The sequence below is a fragment of the Lathyrus oleraceus genome, chromosome 6, assembly GCF_024323335.1.
Source record: "Lathyrus oleraceus cultivar Zhongwan6 chromosome 6, CAAS_Psat_ZW6_1.0, whole genome shotgun sequence".
NCBI lineage: Eukaryota > Viridiplantae > Streptophyta > Magnoliopsida > Fabales > Fabaceae > Lathyrus > Lathyrus oleraceus.
In genome coordinates this window covers 472,683,127-472,703,032 of record NC_066584.1, presented here as the reverse complement: position 1 = coordinate 472,703,032, position 19,906 = coordinate 472,683,127, and the positions used below count along the sequence as shown (strand labels likewise).

The following is a 19,906-nucleotide window of genomic DNA, read 5'->3' as shown; positions in this document are numbered from 1 at the left end:
AAATTTCAGTTTCATATTTGGAATCTTCTAGCTATAACATTGAGAAAAAAATTTGATCTTGTCAATCTCTTGAAGGTAACAAAACTTATAATATGAGATAAGGCTCCGATAACAAATAAATTTTATTTTGAAGTTCTTGACAAATCATTAAAGGATATTATGAGTGATGACGATGTTGAGTGTCAATAAATTTTTGGAGGAAAAGTTGTATTTTTTGGTGGAGATTTCAGACAAATTCTACCGATTGTTTCAAGAGGTACTAGGTCAGATATTGTCCATGCAACAATAAATGCCGCATATATTTGGGATCATTGTAAAGTTCTTAATCTAACCAAAAATATATGGTTGCAAAGTAATTCTAATGTAGGCAATTCAGAAGAAATTAGACTGTTCTCAAATTGGATCTTACAAGTTGGTAATGGAAAAGACTCATAACCCAATGATATGAATATGCTGAAATTGACATCCTTGAAGAATTACTAATAAGAGATTTTATGGACCAAATTGAAGCAATTGTTACAGGTAACTATCCAAATCTGCTTCAAAATTACACAAATCCAGATTTCCTTAGGTGTAAAGCTATTCTAGTATCAAATATTGAAATAGTTGATGACATTAATGATTTCATCACAAATCTTCTTCCAGGTATATTTTATATTTTATTTTCGGTTACTAATATATTTTCATGAATTGACATATTTTTTAATACAATGTCTCTTTGGATGAACGTACGTGTGTGTGTATATATATATATATATATATATATATATATATATATATATATATATATATATATATATATATATATATATATACTAATTATTTTATAAGTACCTATTTTTTATATGTACCTATTTTTTCTTCTTCATGTAGGTGAGTCTAAAGAATATTTGAGTTGTGGTTCAATTGATAATGACAATTATGCTTTTCGCACGAATGTTAAATTTGAATTTAAGATCATAGTGGGTTCATGCTTTGTGCTCTTCCTAAAGCTTTGAGCTTATGCATAGAGAGACTATAAGGTCTGACTTTGGAGCTCATATAGTACCCTATAAGTTTAAGCACAAAGAGCTCAGAGGTTCCGACTTTAGATCTCTTTTACGAGCTTTGACGTTTAAATATGGAGAGTCTGAAGGTTTCGACTTTGAAGCTCTTCTAAAATCATTGGCATTTAAGCACGAAGAGCCCGATGGATTCTATTATTCTCTAGTTAAGACTTGCAATTAAGCAAAAGGATATCCCAATGGATTTCATATTTCGTCGCATACGACACCCAGTTAAGTGAAACCACAACTTAGTGGGTTCCATAGTTCGTCTCATAGGACACACAGTTAAGCAAAAATAAAGCCCGATGAGTTCTAGTGTTTGTCTCATAGGACATGCGGTTAAGCAAAATGAGATCTCAGGGGATTTCATACTTTTTCGCCTAGAATGTGCAATTAAGCGAATGAGAGTCCAAAGGGTTTCAGGGTTTGCCCTCTCTAAAAGTCTTAGGTTAATTTTCAAGGAGATACATTAGGTTCCCGCGCTTTCTCCTTATGGAAGTCTTGCGTTAATTGATATGGAGAGTTGAGTTGACTTCAGCCTTAAGCTTACACTGAGAGGTTTTTTCTTTACACTGAGAGTCCAATGAGTTTAGGCCTTGAACTCACACCGAAAACTTATCGCACAATTCACTTGACGGATAGTTACCGTCAAATCTCCCATTTGTTATAATTGTTTTACCTCGACTTTGGACAATCTACCATTAATTAAGCTTCAAAGACAATATGCAAAAGTAATTATAAATGATACGGTAATATCCAACTTTGAGAGTTAACACACTTTTATGGATGACTTATCATTTATTGATAATATGTTTGCTTTGGAATCTTCATAACTTGCCAAACTTATTATAGAGTCATGAAATAACAATTCAATTTGGTAGTAACATCACTATATTAAAATTTCGTGAAGTAATAAGTTACTAAATGCTTATCTTTGTTGTCAACAAAAGTATATATATATATATATATATATATATATATATATATATATATATATATATATATATATATATACTAGAATAAGTCATTTTAGCCTCCTAGTTTAGAGTCGGCCACCGACACGGACACTAATAGTGTCGGCTAAGCCTACACTAACGGACTCTATCAAGGTACATCTTTTAAGATAAGTTATTTTTTTTATCAGTGTCGGCAAAACCGATTCTACTTGTTATGTTATATTTGCAGAATGTTTGATTAATTTATTTAGAGTCGGTGTGACCGACACTATCTAGTAGCATTATTTTTTAATTACTATTTATTTACTTAGAGTCCGTGAGACCGACACTACTCTTATTTTATTTATTAAGCGGACTCTATGGAATTTTCTATTTCGGACCAAAAATTACGCGAGAGCTTATTTCCCTCTTTCCTTTTCCCTCGTCATTTTTCACTCTCCCTCCATTTCATTTCACAAAACCAAAACCCTAATTCCTAATCCGTGAATCCCTTTTTCCCTATTTCGTGAACCAAATGAGGAGAGTCTGGATCAAGAAACAATTAACTCTATCCTTTGTTCTAACAAAGGCGTTCTCCATGTTTTTCACTAAGCCAAAGGCTCCGCCGCGCCGGAAATTGCCTCTGGCAGTGGCGAAGGTCAAAACCTCCAAATAAACATATCAAATTGCTCGCCTTGACTCATCTTCCACAATCTAAAATCTTCTTCCTCTGATTTTTAACCAAATTCTCAAACCGAATCGAAATACCTATGAACCCTAATTCACGAATTCAAAAATTAAACATTGTGATGAAGGAATCAAAGCCTACAGTGTTAGGACTTTGATTCCTCAGGTTCGAGGCTACATGACTGCAACTTGAATCAAGGAAAAATGGAAGAAGAACGAAGAAATACTACCTACGAGGATGAGAAGTTCCCCGGTCTTGTAGGGATTGATGAAGATGAGGATGAACAAAGAACAAGCTCCACTCAGGTAACTCTGAATCTATTGCTCCTTATTCTCTCTGATTCTTTATTTTTCTTCTCCAATCTCTTTAGCCTATAGGTTCTGACTATCCTTGTTTTGTGGTTGTTGTTCTTGTGATGTGTATGAGAGATACAGAGAGTTGAGAATTTAATGAGAGTTGAGAATTTGATGAGAGTGAGAGAATTTGTGATGAGCGATTGGTGATGATTGAAAAATGATTATGTGTAAAAAAATGATTGAATGATGATTCTGCAGTGACCGGAAATGATTCCATCCCTTAAATGATTGATGATGATGTTGATTTATAGAGTGAGAGCGGTAATAGTGTTTTTCTAGTAGTGTAAGTGAAGAAGAAGAAAATGGAAAAGCAGAGAAAAAAGATGAATCATCGCCGAAGATACTTTGCCTAGCGGAAGGGTTATGGGAATGTGCTGTTTTAATATCGCCGTTCTTCTTCTGGGGCACTGCCATGGTGGCGATGAAAGAAGTGCTTCCTAAATACAGTCCTTTCTTCGTTTCGTCTTTTCGTCTCATTCCAGCTGGGTTCCTTCTCGTTGCTTTTGCTGCTTCCAGAGGAAGGCCTTTTCCCTCTGGCTTTAATGCTTGGCTTTCCATTTCGCTCTTTGCTCTCATAGATGCTGCCTGCTTTCAGGTTTCTTTTTTCACTGAATGTATCTTTGTTTACTCATTTTCAATTATGTAATTGCTGATTTATTGATTGATTGATTGGTTTGTTTCTTTTGTAATGAATTAGGGATTTCTCGCAGAAGGGTTGGAGAAGACTTCAGCTGGTTTGGGCAGTGTATGTTTGCACTTAATTTCTTAGTCAATTTTACTGTTACTAGTTTACTGCTACTACTATTACTCTATGAGTAATTACTTTTTGTGTATGACTAAACGAAGTTGTCATTTGTGTATAGGTGTATCCAACTATAGAATTTTAAACATGACTTATATTTAGAGACATTTTTTTTAAATGAGGCTTATATTTACGGACAACTTATATTGTTATTGCTGTTTTGGTTAGGTGTTTATGTCTAGTTCATATATCTTTGCTAGAGAGTACAGTGTAGTCCTCATTTAGTGCATATTGAATGTCTGAGTTGTATGTTGAAACGGGTGAAATTACTTTGTAAGATGTTGTATGTGTGTCATATTGATAGAATTAGATTACAGGAAAAATTGATTTGACTTTGTGTTGATTTTGATTTTAGATTGCAGTGAGAGCATGAATTGTTGCTTGTTTTGACTATCTAGCTTGGATATATGGCAGGTTATTATTGATTCACAACCTTTGACAGTGGCTGTACTTGCAGCTTTGTTGTTTGGTGAGTCCATTGGAATTATTGGAGCTGCTGGGCTTGTACTTGGTGTCGTAGGACTTGTGTTACTGGAGGTATTTTAATTTTGGTTTTAACCAAAAAGAAGTGTCTTAATTCTCATACCCTTTAAGCTCAACCCAAAGTTGGAAATCAAAATCTTTTACATATAATGTGGATTATGGAAGGATATTAACTATTAAGCATATGTTTTGCTATAGTTAGTGCTGTCCACAAAATACAATTACCTAATTGATTTTGTAATTTTGAATATACAATTTCTCTTGGAACATCCATTACCTTTTATGTAATATTTAGTAAAGCAAATACTACTGTTTTTATTGCAGTTACCTGCCTTATCATTTGATGGGAGCGACTTCTCACTGTGGGGAAGTGGGGAGTTGTGGATGCTTCTTGCAGCTCAGAGCATGGCAGTTGGCACTGTTATGGTTCGTTGGGTATCCAAGTACTCTGATCCTATCATGGCAACTGGATGGGTGCGCTTCAAATCTCATTTTAACTCGATTTTGTTGACAATTTTTATGTTATGAAACTTAACTTAATGATTACTATTCCTTTTTTCAAATTCAAAAGTAACATACATTTATTCAGATGTACAGTATTAATAGCTATTTTTTCGTTATATTTATTTTTGTGCTGTTTGGACATGTCATCAAGCCTCTTTGTATTACAGTTTCAAACCAGAAAAGATATCAAATTAACATAAGTGTGAATTTGGATATGCTGGACTCTACTTATAGATCCTGTTTATAGTTGCAGAATATTTATTTCAGCAGATGTGTTAACAATAAGTTTGTATACTGAAAGTAGTGAAATGGTGATTATATAGGTATTACATTCATATATTATAGTTTTTACAAAAATATCTATTTGTTTACGAAAAGAGGAAAGGGCTTCTGAAAGTCTTGTCGTTGATTAAGAACCCTTTAGAAGGTTGACTTTAGAGTCGGACAGGGCAACGCTAAACATAATATTGACTTTTCATGGTTTTGAAACAATATAGCGTGAGAATTACACTGGAAATGGTCCGGTGTACACTACCACCATCCAATTATTTGTCTAATTAATTAATTAATATTTTAGTAAAAAAATCAATGGTCAATGTTCCACTTGATAAAAAATCCACGGGAGACAATCTTTTCCTATGTATATATATAGTCTCCAATATCTTTTGAGGTGCCGTGTCCTGTGTGCGGGGAGCATAGGTCTCTCACATGAGAGACCTCTTTTTTTTTTCTTTTTCAAATCAATAAGAACTGTTGGATCGATATGCTGCACTATTATCCCATGCACTATTACACACAATATAATTTCTATCAACTACGAATATAGTTCAGTTGTTATCTAACGACTGTCCTCATTTTCAGTTTCTATGTTCCATGTCTCCATCTGCAACTTGAGAAATTTCCAGTTTCCATGTTCCATGTCTCCATCTACAACTTGAGAAGAGGAATTTCTTCATCATTTATTCCATTTTCGTTTCTTCCATTTTCGGTCCAATCTTCTCTTATGATTTCTTCCTCATTTCTTCCCTTCTGATTTCTTATGAATCTGAAGCTCTTCTTTGTGAATCACAAGGATATTGAATTGAAGATGGATGATGGTGATGTTGATGAGCATGAAGTGATGCAAGCTAACTATGTAAGTAAATTTTTTGAACAAACCTACTTCGTGTTTGTAATCCATTTTGTTGTTGATTTATTGATTTAGTTATTTATATTTTTTAGGAAGCACTCGATGAGATTTTACATGAGAACGGTCGTGTTAACATTGATAGTAAACTGGATATTGTTGGTGATGGATGCTTGGATATTGTTGAATATGATAATGTAATTGTTGATGAAGATTCTGAGTTTGAAGAAGTTGAATACGATGATGAAGAAGTGGGTGAAGATGGTGAATTTGACGAAGGTGAACACGATAATGAAGATGGTAAATTTGATGGAGGTGAATACGATGATGAAGACGTAGGTGAAGATGGTGAATACGATGATGAGACCGGTTCTGGTGATGTTGGTGTACAAGAGTATTAGAACACAGATGCAAACAACGATGAAAGTGATGAGGAAGGTTTGGAATGAAGTTCAGACAATTTGACTGAATCAATATTTTCAGATCAAATTACAGAAGAATCACATTTTGTTGACGACATTGCAAAAATGGATATGTTTAACTTGAAAAATGATGATGTTTCGAAGCTGAAATTTGGACGTCTAGAAATTGCTTACAAATTTTACTGTTGGTTTGCAAATATGAACGATTTTGCTATCCGTAAAGGTCAAGTTATTAAAAATAAGAATGGAGATGTTATTCAACAAAGATTTGTTTTTAACCTTGAAGGATTTAGGTAAGACAGAGTAGAGCAATGCAAGCATGGTCCGAAGCACGAAATCAGGTGTAGATGTGGAGCAAAATTTCGGGTGCATATTGATAATATTTCACATCATTAGTATGTCACCGTTTTTTTCCTTTGAGCACAATCATGAAATGTTAAAGGAAAAGCACTGCATGTTGTTGGAAGCTAATAGGAAGCTTAGTCATTCAGATAAGATACAAATTAAGAATTTTGGGAATGCTGGAATCAAAGTAACTCAAATGATTGGTGCATTTGCAAATGTTGTCCGGGGGGGGGGGGGGGGTATGATAAGGTATGAATTTTGAAGAAGGACGTAAATAATCAAATTTCAAGACAAAGAAAAGAGATGTCTTATGATGCTAAAGGTGTTGTTAGGTATCTTATAGATCTTCGTATTAAAGATCCATTGATGTTTGTTGCATACACGGGATACACAACCCATTTTGGATCGATGGTGAAAGTCAAAAGAATTAAGAATTGTTTGGTGTTGTGCTTGCTTTCGAAGCCACATACAAGAAAAATAAGTACAGGCGCCCCTTTGTTGTTTTTTGGGGTGTTAATCACCATAACCAGACGATTATATTTGCTACTGCCATAATTTCAAATGAGGTTGAACGCACAAATGTATGGTTGCTAGCAGTTTTTGGTTGCAAAGAAAGTAAGACACCAATATCTGTAACAACAGACGATGATGTTGCTATGAGAAATGCAATCAGGAAAGTCTTTTCCAACAATTACCATAGGTTATATGCATGACATCAACTATGAAATGCAATTTCCAACATTGGCAAACCCAATTTCATCCCTATTTTCAGAAAATGCATGTTTGGTGATCACGATGTTTGAAAATTTGAGAGTTTGTGGAATGAAATGGTAGATAGGTTTGGTTTAGAAGAGTCCAATTGGATAAATGAGTTGTACCAGAAAAGCAAGATGTGGGAAATAACTCATATTTGGGGAGATTTCTTTGCAAGAATAAGAACGACATCGCGATGTGAAGCATTTCATAGCCATATGGGTCAGTTTGTACACTCGAAGATGAATATAACTGATTTTCTTAAGCAGTTATATAGGTGTGTGGCATATTTTCGCTTTAGAGAGGTTCAAGCTAATTTTCAATCCCAATATGGACAAACAATGTTGCATACCAGTCTTAGGGTGCTCGAGAGGTCAGCTTCAAAGCAATGGACAAAAAAAAATATCCGAGATGGTACAATCTGTTATGAAAAAGGTATCCTTAATATCTGTATTAGATACTCAAGATATGGCGTCCTTTACAATTTATGCAATCACAAAATAACGAGACGAAGGACATGGATGACGTGTTTCCCACTGTCTATTGAATAATGATTTTAGATGCTCATGTCTTAGAATGGAATCTATTGGGATTCCATGTGAGCATACTGTTGCTGTGATGGTTTATATTGATATTGTTGAATTTCCTAAGACTCTTGTGTTGAATCGTTGGTCATTATTTGTGAAAGAGTCGATTTATGGAAGTTATCAAGATGGTTCACACTACTAGGATTCACATTTGGTTGCTAGACACACTAATTTAGTGAATCTTAGTAAGGAGATCGATGACTTGTCATATACGGATGTTGATGATTACAAAAAATATATATAATATCTGACTACTGAACTTAGTAGGCTTAAATTCAAGTACGATAATGACGATGTTCCAGATAACATATATGTTGCAGGAGAGTTGGAAAAAATACTTAACCCTTCATGTTTAAAAAGCAAGGGTTATGGACCAGGCACTATTAGTACATCGGGGAGAAGTAGGCGGATACAAACATATGGTATATGCGGTGCAGTTTGTCAGATGGAGAGCCTCCTTCAGATAATTCCTTACAAATACCATCTGTATGCTTAAGTAATGACTTAGGCTTTTCAATTTGAAAATCAATGAAGTGATGAGGTGGCGTCGAAATGATGTTTTGTTGCTTGTCTGTTTAATGCAGTGTTTGTTTCAGTTAAGTATTAAGATTTTGGGTCTTGTTCGTTTTAATTTTTTTTAAAACGTTAATATTTTCTTGTAATTTATTTTTAAAACATTAATATTATTAAAACGTTATTTTTGCTGGCAATGTTTTGTTGGAGAAATTCAACAGCATATGCTTCAATGTGCTGGAATGATTCAACAGCATGCAAGCATACGTTGCCAAGCTATTTGATTGGAGTGTTTCAAGTTACAGACAGTGCAGTGCAAGCACACCATATCCAACGGTTGATATTCATTTGAGAAAAGAAAAAAAAAGAAACGTTTCTCATGTGAGAGACCTATGAACGTCGCGCACCGTAGCCATCTTTTGAGTAGTGGAGATTAGGGGTGGACATCGGTTGGGTTGGATCGGTTTTCGGGCCCAAATTCCCAATCCGACCTAACCATCGGTTGGAAAAAACATAACCAAAACCGACCGGTTTGCAATTCGGTTATTTTCGGTTTCGGTTTTGTTCGGTTCGGTTTCATAATGCGGTTTATTCGGTTTTAAAAATAATTGAGCTCATTCCAAAATAAACCCAACACAAGTGGATTTTAGTTCTCTAGCAGTGTGTGCATTTTTCAATATTGTAAGAGACAAGTCCATTCCGGCAATGCAATATCCAATCAACCTTCAATGCAATATCCAATCAACCTTACCTATAGCTGATCATCAATCAACAATCGTATATATAAGAGCTAGTGCATAACAATTTCTATAACAAAAGATAAAATCAAATCAAATTCTTTTCATAAGCTATTACCAAGTTCAAGTGATGAACACGCGTTAACACCTTAAGCTCGGCAAAAAATTCTTTTGATGCTTTCATGTCCATCTTCTTTATTGCAGCTTTCTGTGTAATTAGATAGAACTTCAGCATTATCATATTCAACATTAGTTAGCATGAGAAAAACAAAAACCAAAACAGACACAATACATATCAGCAGCATTAAACCAGAGGCCATGCTTGTTTTCACTTCATGAGCATATTCAGCACAAGCTAGACCAAGGAATGTTAAAGGGAATGAGTAGATCCACCATGTAATGTTTAACCTTTTTAGGGCATTTTAAATGGAGCATCACCACTGCTGCAAGGAAGATATATTAAAGAGCATACCTTTGCTTCAAATTTAAAATCGAGAAGGATGTTAGCAGCTTTAATATCACGATGAATGATCTTAGGATGACCTACACAAACAGATAATTACAATAAACATTGAGTTTGACAAAAACTAGCTTTGCTGAAAAAATTACAGTCAAGTACAGAGCATACAATCTTCATGAAGATAAGCAAGTCCTTTTGCAGATCCTAAAGCAATTCGCAATCTTGTTGGCCAATCCATCGTTGGTCGTCCATTTCCTGCCGTTAAAAAATAATCATAAGAATTAAGAACACTTCTGGCATAAGCATTGTGCTACACAAAAGAATGACAAAAAAAAATACCATGTAAATGAAATTCCAATGTATTGTTGGGAACAAACTCATAAACAAGTAGCCTCTGAAACCCGGTGCTGTAGTATCCAACAAGAGAAACAAGATGTTTATGATGAACACGGCTAATAATCTCTACTTCAGCTTGAAATTCACGTTCTCCTTGTCCACTTCCAGCTGCTTAACAGCAACCTCTTTACCATTAGGGAGAATACCTCTATGAACATATCCAAATCCACCTTGTCCAAGGAGGTTAGCATCAGAGAAGCCATCCGTTGCGCGCGCCAACTCCTCGTATGTAAACGTACTCTTCGCAGTGCTAAATGCAAGGCCTGGAGAAGGAGGTGGAAGTAGTTCGCCGCCTGAATAGTTTGAGCCGGTACCACCACTGCTGCTCATGAGAGGAGGCAGTGGCGGAGCAACATGAGAAGGCGGTCGTGATGGAATTGGAGCAGGAGGTTGTGGTGGCTTCATTGAGGCTACATGATCTGAAGGAGGGTGAGAATTATGTTGCCACTGATTTGGAGGACCACCATAAGGATCAACTGCACAATATATACCATTATCATTCACTCTTTTGAATACCAATATCTTTTACCATCACCAAAAATACAAATTTCTTCAAAAATTAGACCTCAAACCAAAATATCCTCTCGTGCAATTGCAAAGCCGGATCCCTCGAGATTTTATCGAGTACAATGGAGACCTCTCCTAATACAATATATTCTATTAACAAGTATCGTGATTCAAACCCTAACCTCTTGCTTAAAGGATCCATGTCCCTTCAACTGGGACCAACTCATGTTGGTAACCATGTACAAGAATTAAAAAAACTGGAATCTCTCATAGGGACAAAATATCATACACGTGGTGTGTGATCAGATCAAGCAAGAAAACGCAAAGAGATTTAAACAAAAACTGAAAATGATTATTTCTTCATAGCAGTAACTAATGATTCTTCATAGCAGTAGTTATAGCTTTAAAAATCACTTTTTAAAAATCACTTTTTATTTGAACAGCTAGTTATTAGTAGCTATAGATAACATGAAGTTTATAACGGCCAAGAGTAAAACCTCAGGCTTCTTATTCCGGAAGTTGTCGGCGAGCTGAGTAGGAACAATATTTACCGACAACACCTTCACAAAATCAATCTGAAGAAGCAGTTTTAGAATCGGAGTTAAAACAAAACAAAGTCAAACCCATCAGAAATAGTTCAACCAAACTTAACATTTCAACCATAGTCAGAGAGAAAGAGAGGGAAAGAGAGAAAGAAAGATAAGGAGTAACTTACATCGGTGGTGATTTGTGGTTGAATAATGGACGGCGACGGTTCTTCGTTAAACGATGAAACCACGAACTAGCATCAACCGAAAAATTGGAAGGTAGAAAGAGTTAGTTCTTAAACGATGAAACCACGAACTGGAAATTGAAAGGATGAACCCTAGAATCAACCGATTACCTGAGAGAATGATGAACCCTAGCGGAGTAACGTTGCTGTTTGTGCGTATGAATCTCACGAAAAAGTAGATGGTTGTGCGTATGAATCCTATGCAAATTAGCAAAATGAAACTGTACCTGTCAAATTAGCAAATTAGCAAATAAATGAAACTGTACCTGTCACATCTCTAACTATAGGAATGAAAACCGGTCGGTTTCGGTTTTCTGTGGAGTCAATTCAGAGATCCGAACCGAACCGCCACTATCCAGTAAAAACCGACTGAATCACCCGCTGGACCCGAAATTCGAATTTAACCCGACCGAAATGCATTCGGTTTGCATGGGCTGGGTGGGTAGGGTCGGTTGGTGAAATTTTGTCCACCCCTAGTGGAGATTAACAAACATATAATTACATATTAATATGAAAAACAAATATGTCCTTTCATTGCTTATTCTTATTAAAAGAAACTCTTTAACATAACCATATTAATTTAATCATATAAATTATATAAACATCAATGGCTGAACCTTTGTGTTTATAGAAAAAGTTTCAGTGAAATTTTCCCCTTTACATGTAATTATAGAAAAAGTTAAATTTTTTAAAAAATCAATAGTTGTGACAATGTAAAATATCTTTATACTATTAGTGCATTTCAATTAAACTCTAAATTTATTAATATAATTACACATTGAGTATAATAAATATTTTTTGTTTAGTGAATATAAATAAAAGAAATTAAGTCAATATCTATTATTATCTTGTAATATTTTTTATTGAAGAAATATATAATTAAAGTATAATTCATATACATGATAATGTATACTTGATAAAAAAATAAAATTTGAAAATATATTTAGTTATTAATACAAATTTATTTTTTAATTTTATAGGGAATTACAATATGAAAATAATTTATATATTAATTTTATTACAGTATAGAAGTTATATATAAACTAAAATAATTCTTTCACTGCAAATTTGTAACTAACTATTTTTGTTTTGTCAAGTAACTAACTATAAATTTAATTATCATAAAATAATTTTAGTATGTCACAGAAAGCTCTATTTTCAATCATCACAGTTACGACACATTTGTTTTCATTTACAGATTTGAAATGAAGTTTATTAATAGTATCTTTAATACGTGGCATTTATCATTTTTTTACTCTTCTTTGATCTAAGAGAGATTTTTGCAATGGATCTTAGTTAATGTCACATAATCATTCAGCCAATTGCTTGGATTAATAAAAGAATAGGATAAAACAACCATAGTTAAAAAATAATCCAAATAAAAAAAAAAGTTTCAGTTGAACCTTTGTGTTTTAATCCTGTTTTGCGAAGATTTCGATTATAAATTGGTTTTGTGAAATATCTGGTTTCAAGGCCTTATAAATTTGTTTACTAGTGTTGTGGACTTGGGCCTTTCTCTGGATTTAGAGTGGGCTCTTAGAATTTGAGATTCTCTCATCTTCAATATATCTTTAATACATAGATGATTCAATTATCTTGACGGAGGTATTAGTAGATAATTTGTGGTCGATTATGGCTATTCTCTGGGGTTTTAAGTCGTCTTCGAGTGTTATATTTTACGATTAATAGGAGTCATATCGTTTTGGGACTTAGCTATTTTCATTTTTCATTTTAAGTAAGAGATACTTCCATTCAAGTATCTTAGACTATTATTTAGGGGCATGCCAGTTTTATTCAAATTTTGAAGTAAAAAAAATCTACTTGAAAAGGGGCAGGTCGATTAAAATGTCACTATAAAAGGAGTCAAAAAAAATAAAACAAACATGTAAAACTAAACTTCGTGAATCATATGTCAATAAAACTAGCGTTTGCAGTCTCGATCTTTAAATTTTTATTCGTTATTGTTGGTCAATGATTGTGCATCTCTAACTTTGTTTCTTGTTGTTTCATATTTGTGTGATGTGAAGGGTTTGTATTTTCGGTTGTATTTTCATATTTGTGTGATGTGAAGGGTTTGTATTTCAGTTGTTTTGGTGGGTGGTTTTTTTTTGTGTTTGTTGTTTCATTTTTTGTTTTTTTTTTGGTATTTTGGTATTTCTTCTGTCTATTTTAACATCGATTTGTGATTCAACATTGACTTGTATTCTCTCGACCTTTATGGTCTACTTTTAAATATTTATATACTATTTTCTTTTTCAAAAATAAAGAAACATTGACTTGTATTCTCTTGACCTTTATGGTCTACTTTTAAATATTTATATACTATTTTCTTTTTCAAAAATAAATAATATTACAACAATATTAAAAATGACACTTGAAATAAGGATCTTCTAAAAACGTTTAAATGGAAGACTAGTTCGTTCATTTAAATATGATGTAAAATAAGACAAACATATAATTTTTATGATGCTAAGACATTTACAAATTTGATGAGCATAGTTACAATATATTTACCTCGAAACATGACCTACATGCAAATAACTACACGTTCATAAATAATACAATGAATTGTAATAAAAAGTTATTCACATTTTAATGACAATTATGTTTTGTTTTTTATAAATGAATATAATAAATAGGTTTTTTCGGTTATGGGAAGAGAATAAAAAAATTTAAATACATAGACTTTATTTTAATAAAGAAAGCAATATAACATTAAATAAATTTATAATTATTAATGAGAATAATTTATTTATCCTAATGGTAAAAAAAAGTTGGATAAAATTTAAGTGAATACAATTTGTTACAAAAAATATTCAATACATTATTCGGAAAGAGTACAATATAATTGAGAAATTGAAATAGCTGTTAAAATATTTTATAAATTAATATATAATTATTAAAATTAAAATAATTGATAAAACCTTTTACGAATAGTCTTGATAGTAAATAATTTAATGAAACACATTGAAATTAAAATTGAAACAAAAGATCAAATATATAATAAAATTGAAACAAAAGATCAAATATATAATATTAATTCTCATAAAACCAATGTTTTTCTTTTCAATTTTGATGAGCATAGCCAGAACATTTACTTTTAAAACACAACCGATGAACAAATAAAATTTTAACTAGTGTCATGAATTTTATTAGGAGTAGAGTTACAAATCACACAATAGGCACTAGGTATAGAATAATCTTATGAGTAGTATAATGATCAATTAATTTAAATTAAAAAACACAAAGTAAGTATAAAATACTTTTTAATTATAATATTCTTTATACTATGTATTAGTGTATTTATATTTATGACATGTAAATAAAATAAAAATTAATTAAGAATCATGATATATTATTAAATAAAATGTATAATTTAATAAAAAACTAAATAACATTATATTAAAAATTAAAATGAATCATATATTTCCTTTGAGAATTTTTTTAAATAGGTTGTTTTAGATAGGAAGATAACATTTCAAATATATAATAATAATAATAATAATAATAATAATAATAATAATAATAATAATAATAATTCAAAACTCAAAAGTTTAACTCTTATTTATTTCCTACCATATTATTAGAAATAGGAAAATTAAGCTACTCATTCTTCTTTTCTTCTTCCTCTTGTGCAGCAGCAACATTCAAATCAGCCTCAGGTTCATCTTCAGAAGATTTCACTGTGTCATCCTTGGTAATAGTTGAAACAACCTCTTCAACTTCAGCTACAACTACAACCTCTTCTTTAGTGTTGTTTCCATCTTCAGCTGCAACTATTGCCTCTTCTTTACTGTTGTTTTCAACTTCAACTTTGCTTTCGACATTGTCTGCCATGGTTCAAAATGATAACAGAGATAAAACAAACTCAACAAAAATGATTTATGTTTCTCAATGAGGTGCTGATTATGGCATTTTATACGAGTATATCACAAGTCAAGATGAAAAGGTAGTCTCATCTCATAAATTAGTTATTCAATTTTCAAGTTCTCAAGAATTGTGTTCAATGGTTCTCAGGTCTAATTTTTCTTTCCCCATGAATTAGTTATTAACGGTGTTCTTTGAAATTTGGTTAACAATAAAGTGGTGATATACAAAACCAGGTTAAATCCCATTTAATTTGGTAGAAACTCTTAGTTTTACTAAACACATACATTAAGTGTCAGTAAAGATAAAGGAAACTATGTAGTCAATATTTTAGTTTCCCATCCAATCTTTTGGTAATAAGTAATATTTATCCTGCAAAATAATAAATAATTGTATAAACATGAGATGTGTAATAATACTATCCTTAAGTATTTATCGGTCTCATAAGCACAAATTCTTACGGATTCAACCGATTATTTCTAAATTCTCAATATAAATATGAGGTGTCAAAACAATAAGATAAACATTAATCTCGAAGAAATAACAAAGAAAAAATTAGTTTTTCACGTTTTTATTTGGGTTGAATCACTTGTTACAAATTATGAATATATATATATATATATATATATATATATATATATATATATATATATATATATATATATATATATATATATATATATATATACTCCCTCTGTCCCATATTATAAACAAATTTTACCTTTTTAGATTCATTAAATAATTAATGTATTCAGTTTAAGTCAAGTCAAACAATATTATTAGACCAAGTCAAATCATAAATAAAATGAATAATAATAATTTTCTAATAAAATATTTTATCACATTTGTCACTTAAAATTATAAGAAAATTTAATTTATTTTTTTTGAAATATAATAAAATTTACAATAATCCCCCATATATTTCAAAAGTTTGAAAGATTAAAAAAATCTTGGTTAAAATCATAGATGTGATACATCAAACCGGTGCAGCAAGCTATTTGAACCAATCATAGAATGATAGTACTTAATATACATTGAAATTGGTAGCAAACTATATGAACCAAAAACACTTTACTTATGTTAGAGGTCTACCACCCACATCGCACCCTCATAATTTTTGTTGTTGACGTTGTGGTGTGTTAATAGGTCGTGTGCGTGCCTGGTTATTTTCATGAGTGCTCAAAGAGATTTCACCAAGATCTCATACAAGCGGCCCCATTCGACACTCATACATGTGATTTCATCAAGGGCACATCTTACACCACCAATAAAAGATATGGAATTCACTAAAAGCTATATAAGTTCATCCTCTCAATAATGCAATAACTAGTAGTTTCTCATCGCACCATAAGAAATGGACGAAAACAAAAATTAGTTAAATAATTTTTGGTACTAGCAGAACTAACAAGTGAATTATTCTTGTTAAGAATAATAAGTCAAGAGTGAGTTGGAGTCCCATATTGGTTATAAATGTGGAAACTTGAACATTTATAAGTGGGAGAACTGACACACCTATCACCTTAAGATTTTGGGTGGATATGTGGTGTCTCTCTCACTTGTGTGTTACTCTTGATCCAATGTTAATGCTTCTCCTCAAGATCCAATAAATGGTATCATGAGCCTTTAGTTTGAATAAAGGGACCGACTTACTTGTATCGAAATGTCCAAAAAGAGGTGTATCGAAATGCCCAGGAAGATGTGACAACGGTGATACAGAGTTGGAGTCCCACATTGATTATAAATGTCGAGACTTAAACATTTATAAGTGGAAGAATCCACACACCTATCACATTAAGGTTTTAGGTGAATATGTGATGTCTCTCTCACTTGTGTGTTGCTCTTATCTCAATGCTGACGTTTCTCCTCATGACCCAAATTGGCTTTAAGTCTAATTCTCCTCGATGTGTTCACAAACCAATTTCTTCACGGAGCTTTGTCAGAGAATCAACTAGGATCACTTTAATCTGACTTCACATAAATAGATGATATTACCTTGTTATTTAATAGCTACTATATAACTTTATACTCAAAGGAGGTCGCCAAGTCAATCAATCTCAAAAATATATTTAACAAGTCTATAATAATAAATTAAGTCTCATCAATTAAAAATATCTAAGTAACGTTACCTTGAAAAAAAAATATTTTTTCAATAAGATATAAAATAAATTCATTTATGAACTTATTAGGGAGGTCTACTTAAAATACTTTTAAGTGACATCATCAACGAATCAAAAAGATTAAACAGACAAAAACAAAGCGAAGAAGAGAGTTGATGAAAAGAAAGTGGTTCATTATAGATCATAAGAAAGTGACAAACAAAACTCAAAAGTTTACTCTTATTTATTCCATAACATTAGAAAAGGGGAAATTAAGCTGCTAATTCTTCTTTTCATCTTCCTCTTGTGCAGCAGCAACATTCAAATCAGACTTGGAATTATTCTCAAATTCATCTTCAATACTTTTCACTTTGTCATCCTTGGTAATAGTTGAAGCAACCTCTTCAGCTACAACTACCGCCTCTTCTTTAGTGTTGTTTCCATCTTCAGCTGCAACTACAACTTCAACTTTGCTTTCAACATTGTCTGCCATAGTTGAAAATGATAAAGAGATAAAATAAACTCAACAAAACTGATTTAGGTTTCTCAAAAGAGTGAATGAGTGAGAAATTGAGGTGTTGATTATGGGATTTATAGGAGTATAATAACAGTCAAGATGAAAAGTAGTCTCATCTCATAAATTAATGATTCAATTTTCAAGTTCTAAAGAATTGTGTTCAACTCTTCTCATGTCTAATCTTTCTTTCCCCATGAATTAGTTATTAATGGTGTTCTTTCAAATTTGGGTAACTATAAATGGCTATATACAAAAACAGGTTCAATCCCACTCATTTATAAAGCCACCCCATTTAATTTTGTAGATACTCTTAGTTATTGCAGACCATATTTTCAATTTAGCCAATACTACTACTCTGTGTCGGCTAACAAATTCACTTATATAATTATATAAGTAACAATGACGTATAAATAATTATTATATTTTTAGTGCATACTTTTTTATTTTTATTATTATTATTATTATTATTATTATTATTATTATTATTATTATTTTAAGCAAAGGAAGAGTAGCAGGCACATTGCTACCCCTAAATATATAAAAATGGAACAAAGGAAGCCACAAAGAGGGAGAGAGACTAACGACATGTTTGAAATACTTATGGCTTTTTGTTCTTAAAATTTGATTTTAAAGAGTGTTTTTACAAAGAGAATTATCAAAAATATTTGTTTGATAGACTAGTTTTTAAAAATTGTTTTTGAAACGTGAAAATTGAAAAAATTTATTTGGTAGTTTAATTTTCAATACTATTTTTAATAAGAGTTTAAAAATATATTTAAATAGATAATTCTTTTTAATTAATAGTAAAATATATTTCGCTATCTATAAATATAAATATAATTTAGTCACTAATTATTTAATATAAGATCTAAGAATGCATGTCAACTATTTTTTTAATATTAATTATATAGTTAATAAAATATTATTTTAATAATAGGAGATTGACACATAATTTCAAACAAATGATTTAAATCATTTTCATGACATTCATCATTACTATTTTTGTTTATAATTAATCACTTTCTCTTCCTCAATTTTATAAGAAATATAAATTATACTATAATATGATTGAAAATTTTAATTCTTATTGATTTTTCTTATTAAATTAGTTTTATTATTTAAGTATTATTAAAATTACAATTTTGCTAAGAAATATTGTAAGAGTATTTTTAGTTAGAAGCATTTTACTTTTTAAATATTCATGTTTATTATCTATTCCAATTGGAAAATAAGTGATAGATTTTAAAAATCGGATTGAATCAACGGATCAAATTGATTGAATTGAGAATCGGATGAGTCACCGATATAGTTTGATTGTTAGATTTATTAAAGTATTGTATTTGTGGAAATCGGTCCGAATCGATCAAAACTGATAGAAATTGAGAATCAACTGTTTAAATTTTTGCTTTTTTTTTTCGTCCGACAAAATGTTGTCATTTTGATAATTCTTTTTTTAAATAAAATTAAAATATAAAGAGATTTTGTTCAAAATTTATTTAGAACAACTTTTCCACCTTAAAATTAAATTTATTAGACGATACATTTATTTTGTTATTCAATTTCTGTTTCCATTAGACTTTGTTCAAAATTTATATAGATTTGTATTTTGTACTATTTTGTTATGTGTATATTTAAATTTTAATTTAAAGAATGAATTCTTAAAATTATGATATTTTGAAATTTTAAAACTTTGGAATTTTTTAGCAGTCGTGATTTTTTTTAAAGATCGGGTCACCCGATTCGACGATTTAATAACTATATAATTTTGTTATAGATACCGATTTATTCAACCAAATTATCTGATTTAATCCGATTATGTTATGGGATTCGACTAATTATCAAATGGTTCGAACAATGAACCAGTACACTCTCACCGATTTGATGACCGATCAATTTTCTTAAACAATTATTATTAATAATAAATATTTATTATTTTTGAAATGAAAAAAAAATATAATTTTATAAAAGGTCAAGTTGTTATAAAAAATTGAGAG

The 19,906-nt window shown here is 31.4% G+C and overlaps 1 protein-coding gene, 1 long non-coding RNA gene and 1 pseudogene across 6 annotated transcripts; 1 reads left to right on the top strand and 2 right to left on the bottom strand.

The window, feature by feature from the left end:
- The first annotated feature begins 2,377 nt into the window (after positions 1–2,377).
- Positions 2,378–8,839, top strand: LOC127092785 (WAT1-related protein At3g02690, chloroplastic). Of its 5 annotated transcripts, none has more exons than XR_007792283.1 (7): positions 2,378–3,620; positions 3,723–3,770; positions 4,242–4,364; positions 4,635–4,784; positions 5,887–5,949; positions 6,036–7,895; positions 8,368–8,839. XR_007792283.1 is itself a non-coding variant. In XM_051031683.1 (7 exons), the coding sequence occupies exons 2-7, from the start codon at positions 3,438–3,440 to the stop codon at positions 6,339–6,341; spliced, it is 873 nt and encodes a 290-aa protein (XP_050887640.1). In that variant the 5' UTR covers positions 2,378–2,974; positions 3,224–3,437; the 3' UTR covers positions 6,342–8,839. The 5 variants fall into 5 exon arrangements, 3 of the variants coding, with proteins under 3 accessions (XP_050887640.1, XP_050887639.1, XP_050887638.1); XR_007792282.1 differs by having other exon boundaries at positions 8,350–8,839; XM_051031683.1 differs by having other exon boundaries at positions 2,378–2,974; positions 3,224–3,620; positions 6,036–8,839.
- An 870-nt stretch (positions 8,840–9,709) lies between these two features.
- On the bottom strand, positions 9,710–10,862 carry LOC127096316 (proline-rich receptor-like protein kinase PERK1; annotated as a pseudogene).
- A 168-nt stretch (positions 10,863–11,030) lies between these two features.
- Positions 11,031–11,666, bottom strand: LOC127093110 (uncharacterized). Its single transcript, XR_007792428.1, has 3 exons — positions 11,544–11,666; positions 11,376–11,441; positions 11,031–11,235 (listed from the first exon to the last, which is right to left on the bottom strand). It is a non-coding gene; the product is annotated as an uncharacterized LOC127093110 (long non-coding RNA).
- Between the last annotated feature and the right edge of the window lie 8,240 nt (positions 11,667–19,906).

Coding starts and splice junctions, on each gene's coding strand:
- LOC127092785 (XM_051031683.1), top strand. CDS start 3,438: ATGGTGGCGATGAAAGAAGTGCTTCCTAAATACAGTCCTTTCTTCGTT. Junction 4,785..5,886: donor CTATCATGGCAACTGGATGG/GTGCGCTTCAAA, acceptor GTGAATCACAAG/GATATTGAATTGAAGATGGA. Junction 5,950..6,035: donor AAGTGATGCAAGCTAACTAT/GTAAGTAAATTT, acceptor TATATTTTTTAG/GAAGCACTCGATGAGATTTT.